A 14,759-nucleotide genomic window follows, 5' to 3' on the forward strand; every position below is an offset into this window, starting at 1 on the left:
GATATTACATTCTGATAATGACATAAGTTACATGCCCAGGAAAATACATAGCCATACCAGAGAAATCAAGGGCACAAACGCCTTTCTGGTGAAAGCCCTTGAGCAGGGAGAAGCACTTCAGGGTTTGGATGTCCCACACATGGATGGCTGGGTCCCTGCCAACCTGGATTCATTCACGAAGAGGTGATTAAGATCAGTGTGTGTGTGTGTGTGTGTGTGTGTGTGTGTGTGTGTGTGTGTGTGTGTGTGTGTGTGTGTGTGTGTGTGAGTGAGTGAGTGAGTGAGAGAGAGAGAGAGAGAGAGAGAGATTTTACATGTGTACCTGTCCAGTGGCTGCATAGTCTTTGAGTGGGTGTACAGTCAGGCTGATGATGTCATCATCGTGGCCCAGGTAAAACCTCTGACTGTGTTGCTCTCTGTTGTAGACCACGCCCACCGCTGCCACATGGTACACCACCTCCCCCGCCTGGGTGTAGAACAGGTTGTTCCTGCAGTCGTAGCCGCGGTACCTACACACACACACACACACACACACACACACACACACACACACACACAAATAGGTCACACCAATAAACATAATTCTACTATATTAAGGGGAGTGAAAGCCACTTACAGTGCATTCGGAAAAGTATTTAGAACCCTTCCCCTTTACCACCTTTCTTACGTTACAGCCTTATTCTAAAATGTATTAAATAAATGTTTTTCCTCATCAATCTACACACAAAACCCCATAATGACAAACTGAAAACAGATTTTTTAAAATAAAAAATGACAAACTGAAATACCTTATTCACATAAATATTCAGACTATGATATGAGACTCGAAATTGAGCTCAGGTGCATCCTGTTTCCATTGATCATCTTTGAGATGTTTCTGAAACTTGATTGGAGTCCACCTGTGGTAAATTCAATTGGTATGACATGATTTGGAAAGTCACACACCTGTCTATATAAGGTCTTACAGCTAACAGTGCAACAACCAAGCTACTGTTTTAGTTCGAAAGGAATTGTCCGTAGACCTCTGAGACAGGATTGTGTCGAGGCACAGATCTGGGGAAGGGTACCAAAACATTTCTGCAGCATTGAAGGTACCCAAGAACACAGTGGCCTCCATCATTCTTAAATGGAAGACGTTTGTAACCACCAAGACTAGAGTTGGCCGCAGGGCCAAACTGAGCAATCAGGGGAGAAGGGCCTTGGTCAGGGAGGTGACCAAGAACCCGATGGTCACTCTCACAGAGCTCCAGAGTTCCTCTGTGGAGATGGGAGAACCTTCCAGAAGGACAACCATCTCTGCAGCACTCCAGCAATCAGGCCTTTATAGTAGAGTGGCCAGACAGAAGCCACTCCTCAGTAAATGTCACATGACAGCCCGCTTAGTGTTTGCCAAAAGGCACCTAAAGGACTCTCAGACCATGAGAAACAAGATTCTCTGGTCTGATGAAACCAAAATTTAACTCTTTGGCCTGAATGCCAAGCGTCACGTCTGGAGGAAACATGACACCAACCCTACGGTGAAGCATGGTGTTGGCAGCATCATGCTGTGGGGATGTTTTTCAGCAGCAGAGACTGGAAAACTAGTCAGGATAGAGGAAAAGATGAACGGAGCAAAGTACAGAGAGATACTTGATGAAAACGTGCTCCAGAGCGCTCCGCACCTCAGACTGGGGCAAAAGTTCACCTTCCAACAGCACATCCCTAGCCGCGTCCTCAGATCATGCACAGACCAGCTGGCTGGTGTGTTTATGGACATATTCAATCTCTCCCTATCCCAGTCTGCTGTCCCCACATGCTTCAAGATGGCCACCATTGTTCCTGTACCCAAGAAGGCAAAGGTAACTGAACTGAATGACTATCGCCCAGTAGCACTCACTTCTGTCATCATGAAGTGCTACCCTAGCCCCACTGCAATTTGCATACCGCCCCAATAGGTCCACAGACGATGCAATCGCCATCCCACTGCACACTGCCCTAACCCATCTGGACAAGAGGAATATCTATGTAAGCATGCTGTTCATTCACTACAGCTCAGCATTCATTTAAGCTTGAGGCCCTGGGTCTCAACCCCGCCCCGTGCGATTGGGTCCTGGACTTCCTGACGGGCCGCCCCCAGGTGGTGAAGGTAGGATAAAACATCTACACTTCGCTGATCCTCAAAATAGGGCCCCGCCTGTACTCCCTGTTCACCCATGACTGCGTGGCCATGCATGCCTCCAACTCGATCAACAAGTTTGCAGACAACACAACAGTAGTAGGCTTGATCACCATCAACGACAAGACAGCCTATAGGCAGGAGGTGAGGGCACTCAGAGTGTGGTGTCAGGAAAACAACCTCTCACTCGCCAAAAAGATCATCAAGGACAACATCCACCCGAGCCACTGCCTGTTCATCCTGCTACCATACAGAAGGCGAGGTCAGTGCATCAAAACTGGTACAGAGAGACTGAAAAATAGCTTCTATCTCAAAGCCATCAAACTGTTAAACAGCCATCACTAACACAGTGAGGCTGCTGCCTACATATAGACTTGAAATCATTGGCCACTCTAACAAATGTACTTTATTTATGCCACTTTAATAATGATGTAATAAGATATGTATATCTTGCACTACCCTTCACAGATGTATATACTGTATTTTATATTTATATGTACATATTCTTATTCCATCCCTTTACTTAGATTTGTGTGTATTAGGTATTTGTTGTGGAATTGTTTGATTACTTGTTAGATATTTCTACACTGTCGGAACTAGAAGCACAAGCATTTCGCTACACTCGCAATAACATCTGCTAACCATGTGTATGTGACCATTACAATTTGATTGGATTTGATTTGAAGCACACAGCCAAGACAATGTAGGAATGGCTTCGGGACAACTCTTTGAATGTCCTTAAGTGGCCCAGCCAGAGCCCAGATCTGAACCTGATCGAAGATCTCTGAAGACCTGAAAATAGTGGTGCAGCAACGCTCCCCATCCAACCTGACAGAGTTTGAGAGGATCTGCAGAGAAGAATGGGACAGACTCTCCGAATAAAGGTGTGCCAAGTTTGTAGCGTCATACCTAAGAAGACTTAAGGCTGTAATCACTACCAAAGGTGCTTCAACAAAGTACTGAGTAGAGGGTCTGAATACTTTTGTAAATGTGATATTTCAGTTTTTTTTTATAGATTTGCAAAAATGTCTAAAAACATGTTTTTGCTTTGTCATTATGTGGTATTGTGTGTAGACGTAGTCCATTTTAGAATAAGGCTGTAACGTTACAAAATGTGGAAAAAGTCAAGGGGTCTGAATACTTTCCGGAATGCACTGTATACTGAAACAAAAATGTCAATTAATTCCTTGACTGAGTTGCCAGGGTGTTTCTGTAAAGCTGACTAGGGAAAATTACATATTAAGATAAGACGGCTATTTTTCTGAAACTGGGAAGGTAGGATCCTTATCTAAAAGGTACTCTAAATAAAAACATAAAAGTTCATATGCTGTCTCAGCCCCTACATGGCCTATATAAGAGTGTCTAATAAACCCGGCATGGGGAATTTTAATCAAATGTGTGGCATTTATTTCATCGCTCAAACACTGAAAGACTTCTGCCTCCCCCACTGTGAGGTCTTTAAGTTTTACAAAAAGGAAAGGACACTGAGGGAGTATTAGAGCTGCTACAGGGAGGTATTTAATGGCTGCTCGTGCTGAATCAGTAATGTTAACTGCTTCACACATGATTGAAATACTACAGCTTTGAAAAGGGATTTGCATATTCCAACAGCTGACACAGACAGGCCAATTTTAGAGAGAGAGAGAGAGATTGTTTCATCGCGATGGAAACACACGATTTCCTCTCAATTCAATGCAAGACATCTGTCCTTATCACGCCATTCCAAATGGTGGAGTGTCATCTCAACCAATTTGACATTGAAAAGATGACACCTAAAACACACGTGTGAGTATTTTTTCTGATGAACACTCAGTAACACAGTCAAAATGAGACCCATAAGACCTGTCATAAGAACCCATTACCCGTGGACAAACTTCAGACGAAGAGCTTCATCTGGCCCTCTCTGGCGTTTCAGGGAGCCGACCTGCTGCTTCTTCTCTCTGCTCTGCTGCCTCAGCTGGGGAAGGTCCTCCTTATACACCTGAAACAACCACACACAGTCGTCCTTCTACACCTGCAACAACAACAGTCCCTCATATTGTACATCATGTCAACCCGCTATCATCCACTTTCCCCACAATCACAAGCAGCTAAGGTTGACTAAATTACTTGTTGACTTCATGCTCCTACAACACATCATATGCTTTACCGAACCATGATATGAAATAGTACAAATAACAAACAATGAACAAAATGAAAAGTGTTGCATGAGGACAAAAATGAAGTCTTAAGAGATGCAGGGACAATAATATTTTTACCCCACACTTTAAACTTTAAACAGGCAACTCATTGATCTGTCATGAAGCAGTGTTGGCACAGCCGGCCATGTATCTCCAGAGCACACATGGCAGCGCTCCGTGTGGCACCAACCCGCATTGTCACGGCAACAAATGCAGATCCAGCTGCCAGTGGAGATAAGGCATGTGATGGATGCCATGGCAACCCAGGCGTTTTCCGACAAATAAAGTCTCAGTCAGCACTGATCCCATACAAAGCTGCTGATAGGAGCACTCTGCTATTTGAATATATTATCTCCCCTTCCGTCCGCCTCGCAGCCTCTCTCTGCTAACATCAATCAATATCAGAATATCTCCACTCGGCACCTTCACTGACTTTCAGGATGCCTCAGGATCCTCATACAGTATATGGCTGGAGGCATTCTGACTAACAACGGGCCATTCCAATTCAGATTACACTGACTAATGTGGGTTGTTCTAACAATTTATTCTCTCTCTGCCTCATCTACTGTAGGGTATTTAAACAGGGTATTGTTTAAGCCTTGAGTAGTGTGTTCTCTTGGCTCTCATGTTTTTTTTTCAGACACCAGTTTAAATGGGGCATATTCTCCTCTCATTTCATTCAACTGTCATTCTCATATATGAATATAGCATCTTCATTTGATTACCCTGTTGTCGCAGATCATTTCCCTGTGCCGCAGGAAATTCAAATGAGCTAAAAACCCACAGTTCTCTTTTTCTCACTAGATCTCACAACTAAACTATAGTCTATCAAAACAAATTTCCGATAAGAAATGCTAACTTTTTAAATGATTTTATTATTTTATTACTTCAAACAAACTGGTCAAATTAAGATCCCACAACTGTACTGACACTCGTTCTTTCTCTGCATCATGTAAGACACTCTCCCCATATGGAACTTTCTCAATGTCCCTCATATCATGTATCATCTTCAACCTGATTTCACCCACTTTCTGTCTGACCCATATAGGACTCCCTCCAGTGTCTGTAAGCTCCACACACCCACCTGTCGGTCGTAGTTTATCTGTGTCTCCTGCTCAATATCAGAGTCCAGCTCCGGGACATCAGACACGTCAGAGTCAGACTCCTCACTGTTCGAGTCCGCATGGCCATCTAGAGGGAACCGATACCAGGAGACAGTGGCAGCAAGCAAACTGATTTCACTGCTGCAACAATCACTCACATAGTCATTACATTGGCTTTTGACAACAGCATGGATATTGTGTACTGTAGTCACTCTAAGGTAGATTAATCATATGAAATAATATTTCATGCACAAATCTACCCAAGAACACTTCAGCACCAGCTCAACATGACAATATGGGATCTCTCATTAGAACCATACAATACATTCTTAAATCAAACCCCCAGGTTCCTCTGGCTAAATACTGTACGTACCTTGTGGTATATTGGTCTCCAGTCCTCCGTTCATGACGCCCTCAGGCAGGAACTTCCACTGGAACACAGAGTGGTCAGCCCCTCCGGTGGTCAACACCCACTGCAGGTCGTGAGACCAGTGTACGTTGGTCACATGGGCAGAGTGGCCAATGTACTTCTTGAATTTTGCCCCTGTTCACAACATCAGGGAAAGAAAAACTAGTCAAAATGAAATGAGAGAAGGGGAGTGTGTTCAACATAATTCCCTATCTCATCATTCTATATTTGCATGGGTACACATGTATTTTTTATTGTAATGACTCCAAAGTAAAAATGGCATGTTGAATATTTAGAACAAAGACATTTACTGACCTTTCTTTAGGCAGGGGAAGCGGAACAGTTTGACCAGACCACAGTCGTCTCCAGTAACCAGCACAGCACTGCTGTAGTTGGCGTCCACAGAGTTGACCTCACTGATGTTGGTGTACTTGGGCCAGATCCCACTCACCTCTGGACCAATCACACTTGTCCACGAGCTCCAGTGGATCCCTTTTACCTCCTCCTTAGTGCTCAGGTGCTTCCCAACTTCAGGGGAGAAAAGCAGGATGGATGACAAACGTTGGCAGAATGCATGTATCTTGTAAAACCAGCTTGTTGTGCGTAAATAATATTACCTTTAAATAATGTTGACTCTGTTACAACTCTACTAACCTAGCTGCTAAGGTTCTTAGCAGGAACTAAAAGGCAATACGTTTACTCAACAAGTAGGTAAAGGTTACATAAACATGAGACTGAAGGTGTTAACAAACAAACACCCTGTTCCTGTGTTAATGAGGGGTTTAATTGGTGCAAGAAATAAACCAAATAGCAACGTAAACAAAGCCTCGAGCCGGGAGCCCTTTTCTGTCCGAAGCTTGCATCACTTGTGGAGCTCCTTTTTTAATTAGGGTCCTCAGCATGAATATTTGTGTATGTGCGTGCGTGTGTGTGTGTCTCTGCATGTGCATGCGCGTGGTTTGTTAGTCTAACCCCCAGGGAAGAGGGAGCTATCTAGAATCCCTATGGGACAAGTGAAATGAGAAAATCTACCATGCTTCAACACATGATTGACGACATTCTATTATCGTAATTAATTGACTTTCTAAGAGAATATTCCCTTGGCTTTTATAATTGCAAAATAATGCAATGTTAAAAAGACAGATAAGTGAAGCAGGAAACACAAATGAACAAACACATTAAAGTAATATGTTTGAGGTAAATGTAAGAAATTACCCATTGATGTCAAATATTTTCCCTAATAAATAATAGGAAAATGTAGCAACCAAACAATTTTTCCCCTCTCTCCTGTCTTCTCTGCAGCATAACCTGTTGCCCTCCTGACTGTCAGTCTAGACAGTCTGCCTGCTGACACTAAACACCCTGGAGCAACGCTGAGTCACTCACTCTGACAGGGCTTTTCACACAGCTCTCCAAAAACAGTGTAGTGTAGTTTGAGAGAGAGAGAGGTGTGTGTGTTTGTGTGTGTGCGTGTGTGTGTGTGTGTGTGTGTGTGTGTGTGCAGACAGTGGTTATGTAGTGGCTGGGAGGCTTGTGCAGCTGACTAGAGTTTTAGACAGTGCCACCTAGAAAGCAGCCTTGCCTGGGAAGAGCCTTGCCTGTGTGACAGACAGAAGAGACAAATAAGTAGAAAACACATCGATGTTAAAGCCGGATGTGATGTGATGATTGCTGCTGCTGGTGTGTGTGTAACAAGGGCTTGTTTGGCGTGGCGCTAAGCTAGCTGTGATCCACATTCGATTCATGGACCAAATTACTGTTTACTGTCAAGCTGATTGCTGTGTGATCTGTTTACGTGCCTTCTCCCAACAAGGAAACAAGAAACCGCTACATCAGATTCAATCACGGATAGTGTTCCCAGTAAGCTGAGATAATAGGAGTTATACCATGGTTATCATGGCCTAGTTCAGAGAGACACAGGGACAATTTTGTCATTATGAAGCGTTGCTTTTCTGCAAAGTGAGTCACTCTCAAAGTGACAGCAGAATCTGTCAAAAGCAAAGCCAAGCTGCCAAAGCACAACATTGTCACAACGTTGCCAAAACGTGGTGGCGGCTGGTGGCGGTGATTCACTCACTTGGCATCCTGTAGAAGAGGCGTTCACCCGCACCGTCGTTGCTCTGGAGGAACTTGCTGTCGATGGACCAGTCCAGGTGGGTGATGAAGCTGGAGGACTTGTTGCACTCGCCCACCTTCTTGTAGCGCTGTGCCACGGCGTACACATCCACCAGGCCGTCATTGGAGCCCACGGCCAGGTAGCTGCCATCCGGAGAGAACTTCATCTCATGGATCACCTCCTTCCTGTCTTTAATGTGCACCACCTCCGTCATGTCCCTGGAAGGGAGGGAGGGAGGGAGGGAGGGAAAAGAAGAGTGAATCCCTTGGCTCTAGGCAGGAGGCTGGCTGGCTAGCTCATCTATCTAACCAACAGTGAGCAGCAGCAGATGGACTGGGCCCATTCATTGTCATAATGACTCTGAGGCCAGCTGAAACACTGAGAGGGAGCCTCGCCACTAAACTCATCTTCCTGCTGTCTCTCTCTGAGGAGGACGCATTACAATGAACCACCACAGTCTTATCACACCTGCTGCGCCCACCCAAAAGCAATTCCGCGGGCCCAGACTTGATTAACTCATATTTCAAGGGTCATTTTAGATGGGGACATAATTATGTTTTTCTGTCTAAATTGCTCTCTGGTAATGTTAATGTTGGTACGATCACAAAAGGTGGAAGGAAGTATGTAATCACAGGACGTATAGACAAGTGTGGCTTCGTATTCTTATAATGTGCTGTAATTGTGAATCATAGTGCCAGTGATGTTTGTCCCTTATCCTGACAAATTCCTAACGATTAGATATGGTGAACAGTAATCATAGGGAATAACCTATCGGGAATATCAATGTATACAGTGCAGTGTGTCTCAAACAGCTATATTCAACGATGAGGTCGATAAAAAGTCAAAGTAACAAGTCAAACCCTTTTAAACGCACCAGCTCTCAGTCAAAATCATACAGCACAACACAACACAGCCCCAGGCAACATAAATTCATCCAATCATAAAAAGCTGCTCCTAATGCTGTAAACCCGTTCTTTTCCGATAGACTAAATGCAAATCAGGAGCACTGTTCACTTCAAAGTGCAGCGTGAGGATTAGCCACTTCAAAACGTATTGATTAACAGCACTGCGGACCAATTTACTATAACCTAATGGAAAGTGCCAGCATACCAACTGAATCTGCTGGGGAGTAAATTAAACTGGGGCCTTCAGTCAGGCTTTAAGTGATGAATTCAGCATCTCATTTGAAGGCTGTTAAAACCAGAGGTTTTGGCCCATGGCGGCACTGTAGGCTAGGTTGCATAACTTTATGGCCCTTCTTTACGAGATGTATCTGAAGAGTTTGATGTTGGAAATACTTTTGCCAGCTTTGCTATAATGCAAGTACTTATGAAAGCTAACTAACCAAAGTCAAAAAAAATGCAAGTACTTATGAAAGCTAACTAACCAAAGTAAAAACGTTCCTTAATTTCCTAAATTAAATTATTTTCCTAAATGGCCATTCGACTACTGTGAGCTTCCACTGGGGAAAAAGCACTTAAGGTAAATACACACGCTAGTGTTGCACTTTTTTTGTCACAAAATGGGCGGCTCCTTGTAATACGCTCCGGGACTTACAAGCTTGTGTATTACCTGAAAATTGAGATGCCCGGTATCATTCCTTCCGCAGCCGTGGGGGCAATGTAGTCGCTTGGTTCCTTGATCTGATCTATAGGCTATATAGGCTATTCATCAAAGTAGCCTATTTTGCATTGATAACCAAATGTAAATAATCTCAGCGACTGTTCAAACAGTAAACCAAAACAACACAAATCCACCCAAAAGGGTATTTTGTTTATAGGTAATAACAAGTGATTCCAGGCTATTGTGAAATGATAGAAACTGCTGTAGCCAACTAGCTAGCCATGTGCTTTTTCTCCATGACCAAAACATGATGTTCTATTTTTAGCTGATATCATAATGAATACAACAGCAGCATATCAAACTGGGATACTGTTTTAGGTTACACCAGCAAGTATAAGAATATACACCACCGGTCAAAAGTTTTAGGACACCTACTCATTCAAGGGTTTTTCTTTATTTTTTTTACTAGTTTCTACATTGTAGAATAATAGTGAAGACATCAAAACTATGAAATAACACATATGGAATCATGTAGTAACCAAAAAAGTGTTAAACAAATCAAAATATATTTTATATTTCAGATTCTTCAAAGTAGCCACCCTTTGCCTTAATGTCATCTTTGCATGCTCTTGGCATCCTCTCAACCAGCTTCATGCGGTAGTCACCTGGAATGAATTTCAATTAACAGGTGTGCCTTCTTAAAATGTAATTTGTGGAATTTCTTTCTTTCTTAATGCGTTTGAGCATTAAGGTAGGGGGGTATACATATGATAGCACTATTTTGTAAAAGACCAAGTCCATATTATGGCAAGAACAGCTCAAATAAGCAAAGATAAACTATCATTACTTTAAGACTTGAAGGTCAGTCAACACGGAAAATGTCAAGAACTTTGAAAGCTTCTTCAAGTGCAGTTGCAAAAACCATCAAGTGCTATGATGAAACTGGTTCTTATGAGGACCAGAGTATTGAAAGACCAAGAGTTACCTTCTGCTGTAGAGGATAAGTTCATTAAGAGTTATCAGCCTCAGAAATTGCAGCCTAAATAAATGCTCCACAGAGTTCAAATAACAGACACATCTCAACATCAACTGTTCAGAGGAGACAGTGTGAATCAGGCCTTCATGGTCCAATTGCTGCAAAGAAACCACTATTAAAGGATACCACTATTAAAGGATACCAATAAGAAGAAGAGACTTGCTTGGGCCAAGAAACACGAGCAATGGACATTAGACCGGTGGAAATTTGTCCTTTGGTCTGGAGTCCAAATTTGAGATTTATGGTTCCAACCGCCGTGTCTTTGTGAGACGCGGTGAGGGTGTTCGGATGATCTCTGCATGTGTATTTCCCATCGTAAATCATGGAGGAGGACGTATTATGGTGTGGGGGTGCTTTGCTGGTGACATTGTCTGTGATTTACTTAGAATTCAAGGCACACTTAACCAGCATGACTACCATAGCATTCTGCAGCGATACACCATCCCATCTGGTTTGGGCTTAGTGGGACTATCATTTGTTTTTAAACAGGACAATGACCCAACACACCTCCAGGCTGTATAAGGGCTATTTTACCAAGAAGGAGCGTGGTGGAGTGCTGCATCAGATGACCTGGCCTCCACAATCCTCCAACCTCAGCCAAATTGAGATAGTTTGGGATGAGTCGGAGCGCAGGTTGAAGGAAAAGCAGCCAAAATGTGCTCTACATATGTGGGAAATCCCTTCAAGACTGTTGGAGAGAACGCCAAGAGTGTGCAAAGCTGTCATCGCGGCAAAGGGTGGCAACTTTGAAAAATCTGAAATATAAAATATACTTTGATTTGTTTAACACTTTTTTGGTTACTACATGATTCCATATGTGTTATTTCATAGTTTTGATGTCTTCACATTTATTCTACAATGTAGAAAATAGTAACACAATTAAGAAAGACCCTTGAATGAGTAGGTGTTCTAAAACTTTTGACCGGTAGTGTATATACATATATTTTTTTATTATAACTCAGATTATTTCACATGCAGATGTGGGAGGCTAAAAAACGTAGCTAGCTTGCTATGTTTTTAGACAGGTTAAAGCCTGCTAGCCAGGCTGCCAGCTAGCTAATACTAGCAAGGGAAGATGACTTTTCCTTGCTATCACAAAATTAAAAAAAGTTAAATATGTAAATAATATGCTATCACCTATCACCCCCTTGTGATTGGGAGTGGGACTGGTGAGGATATTATGTTACCAAAAGGTGTCCGCTGCTCCAAAAATCCCACTCCTCCCACGCGCACCCACACACTAGATCACCGGAGGGAAGCTTGTAGTAACCTTTAAGGTGGGTAATAGGAGATGTGTGAATTTGTAGCAGTAAAGGCGGGAGGTGATGGTCCTATACCCGATAGGAGAGTCTGTACTGAACACTGAGCTCTAAAGCAGATTATGAAAGGAGTGCTTGTTGTACTAAAGATTAGTCTAGGGACTACAGGTGTGGTAAGTGGTGCCTGTATTTGGGAACTAAATGTGCAAGACAGTGCGTCCTGTACTGCACTTGCCTCTAGGGACTAAAGGAGGTAGTGATATGGAAGGTGGGAGTTTGTTGTACCTGACACTCGGACCTAAAAGTGTTTGTTTGTGGATGTTTTCTGTAACTGTGAGCTACACGTGTGTGAGTGAGTGGGTGTTAGTTTAACTGACTCTAGGGACTAAAGGTAGGTAGTGAAGGTACATTTTAGCAGTACCTGACTCGGAGCACGGTGAAGGAGCCGTCCTTCATGCCCAGAGCGAGCTGAGAGCCATCGTTGCTGAAGGCCACACTGCGGACTGCCTCCTCCATGTTACAGCGAGCTATCAGGGCATGGTCAGCCAGACTCCACAACCTGAGAACACCACACATGCAGGCATGTACGCACGCACGCAGCCACGCATGCGCGTGCACACACACACACGCGCGCGTGCGCACGCACAAACACACACACACACACGCACAAACACACACACAGTCATAACCAATCAGCACAGTTTCAGCTATGAACATGGCTTCTGTAGCCACACCCATTAGAAAGTATTAAGTGAAGAAGATATCAGTAGCAGCTAAGTGTCTAAGACAGATGTTTTAATGAGCTAGTTACTGCTGCAGGGTGAGGGCTTGAATTAAGGGTTACACTTTATTTTAACAGTCCGTAATAAACCATTTACAAAAATATTGCATAATGGTTACGGTTGGGTTAGGTTATGTTATGTTAAGGGTTAGGGTTAGATAGCGCTCACTTTAGATTAGGGACTGCAAAAATACTTTACTTATGATTAATAGATGGTTTATAAATGTGGGCATAATGATTAATGTATGGTTTATTAGGGACCGTTAAAATAAAGTGTTACCAGGCCCACAGAGAACTCTGTCTCTCCTGGTAGAAAGGGGTTGTGTGTGGCTTCATTATCAAGTGTCTGTCCTCTGCACAGGCTGGCACTGTGACTTTTCTATAGCTAGCGCTGAACTCTGGGCTAGAACTGTCCCGGTTAGAAATGTGTAGAACAGTGTCTGACAAACTAAGGGCTCTCTGAAGGAGTGGAGAACCAGTGAACCAAGAAGGACGAGTAGTACTACTGGTCAGGGTTCACTGAGTGTATGTAATTAAGATGAAAAGTCTGGATGAAGTGGTACATTAAAATATAATGAACAGGGATGGTGGCCTGGGTAAACTGAGAAAGGATAAATTAGGGAAGAAAGCTCTGATGATAACTACTGTGTCTATAAAGATGCTAGTGAAAAGATGCTTCTGAGGGAGCTGATGTACGAGCTAAATTACTGCTGGAGTTAAGACTGACCGTACAGATCGGTCATCACTGCCGGTCACAGCAAGCGGTTTCTTGGGGTGGACGTCCAGAGCCCAGAGCTCTCCCTCACAGTGACCCTGCATGATGAGCAGAGGCTTGTCTCTGTCCCGAACCATCACCTCAAAGATCTCACTGTCCTGCGTCCCCGCCAGGATACGGTCTGCCCTCCAACACACACTACGGATAGACAGCCCTGAGATGGAGGAGGGAGGGGGAGGGATGGATGGAGGGAGGGGGAGGGATGGATGGAGGGAGGGAGAGAAAAAAAGAAAGAGGGATGGAGAGAGACAGAGGATGAGAAACACACCGCAAATAATGAATGCTCTGTCGTGTAAAACCAAAGAAGGGGATTGAATACAATCACACCCATTCTTCAGCAGGTGATGAAGGGTAGCATCTAATCCATTTCATTGTGTATTACACTTCAATCCAGAGATAGAAACTATTACGTTCAGACAACTTTCAGGTGGCAAGTTTTTCACAGAGTGATGTGTGATTAATACAGGTAGACTTTCATTTCAGGAGAGAGAAATGAAGTAGACAACTCTAGAGGGAGGAACAGATTGAGCTGCTACAGTGAAGGCACTTCAAGCAACAAGACATCAGCAAGACATCACCCAATGCAAGACATCACCCAATGCCCCTCATTAATACTAAATAGTATTTAACTCAGTCAGGAAAAGCACAGCTACAAATCCTCAGGCTCTTCCTAAAACAACACCTCACTAACATCACACAATATGAAAAATATATATAAAAATACATGGCAACCAGAAACCAGCTACAGCCAATATGTAGGATCTTAATTTTAGCCAGTTTGCTACAGCAGAAAAATAATCCTGTAGCAACAGGAAATGTGAATTATAATTAATGTACATTTTTGTAGGGGTTGATGAATGTTTTGTTAGGGCAAATCAAGTCTGAAATTTCAAAATGGCAATTACACATTTTAGAAGCCTTTTAAACACTCAAATACACTACAAAAGTGATCAAATTAAGATCCTACATCTGTATAGGCTAACAGAATACCTGGCAACCGAAACCAGTCTCATAATCTGTGTGTATGGACAGAATCCCTGGCAACTGGATTAACATGAACTAGAGTTAATTGGCTGCACAATACACTTCAGCTTTGACACCCTGGGGGGAAACCATTTCTAAAAAGTAATTAATGTGGATTCTTATCTCAGATTTCCTCTCACTAAAACTGATCCATAGTTAGGAATCAAACCTTCACTGGGACTCAAACTTTCAAGAACAGAAGTAGGAAATCCCTTAATACGGAGGATACAAAAATCATTGGGAGCACGTTCTAATCTAGAGCCACAAACTGTTACGAAGGTTTTTGGCATTTCTACTGATTTCTCAGATTTGGTCCTTCTGTACATACCGACACGTACACTACGGTCACAAGACGCAGG

The 14,759-nt window shown here is 43.2% G+C and overlaps 1 protein-coding gene across 5 annotated transcripts in view; it reads right to left on the reverse strand.

Annotated features, from left to right (window-relative positions):
- LOC110502569 (echinoderm microtubule-associated protein-like 6) overlaps positions 1-14,759 on the reverse strand; it is a 101,716-nt gene that overhangs the window by 35,338 nt on the left and 51,619 nt on the right. For all 5 annotated transcript variants that reach the window (XM_021580703.2, XM_021580701.2, XM_021580702.2 and 2 more), the window contains exons 7-15: positions 13,330-13,531; positions 12,243-12,380; positions 7,925-8,181; positions 6,163-6,375; positions 5,812-5,982; positions 5,420-5,526; positions 4,018-4,136; positions 323-509; positions 58-163 (exon numbers count right to left, since the gene is read on the reverse strand). In XM_021580703.2, coding sequence (XP_021436378.2) covers positions 58-163; positions 323-509; positions 4,018-4,136; positions 5,420-5,526; positions 5,812-5,982; positions 6,163-6,375; positions 7,925-8,181; positions 12,243-12,380; positions 13,330-13,531 — 1,500 coding nt within the window. The remainder of the gene's footprint in view (positions 1-57; positions 164-322; positions 510-4,017; positions 4,137-5,419; positions 5,527-5,811; positions 5,983-6,162; positions 6,376-7,924; positions 8,182-12,242; positions 12,381-13,329; positions 13,532-14,759) is intronic.

The sequence above is a fragment of the Oncorhynchus mykiss genome, chromosome 23, assembly GCF_013265735.2.
Source record: "Oncorhynchus mykiss isolate Arlee chromosome 23, USDA_OmykA_1.1, whole genome shotgun sequence".
Lineage (NCBI taxonomy): Eukaryota > Metazoa > Chordata > Actinopteri > Salmoniformes > Salmonidae > Oncorhynchus > Oncorhynchus mykiss.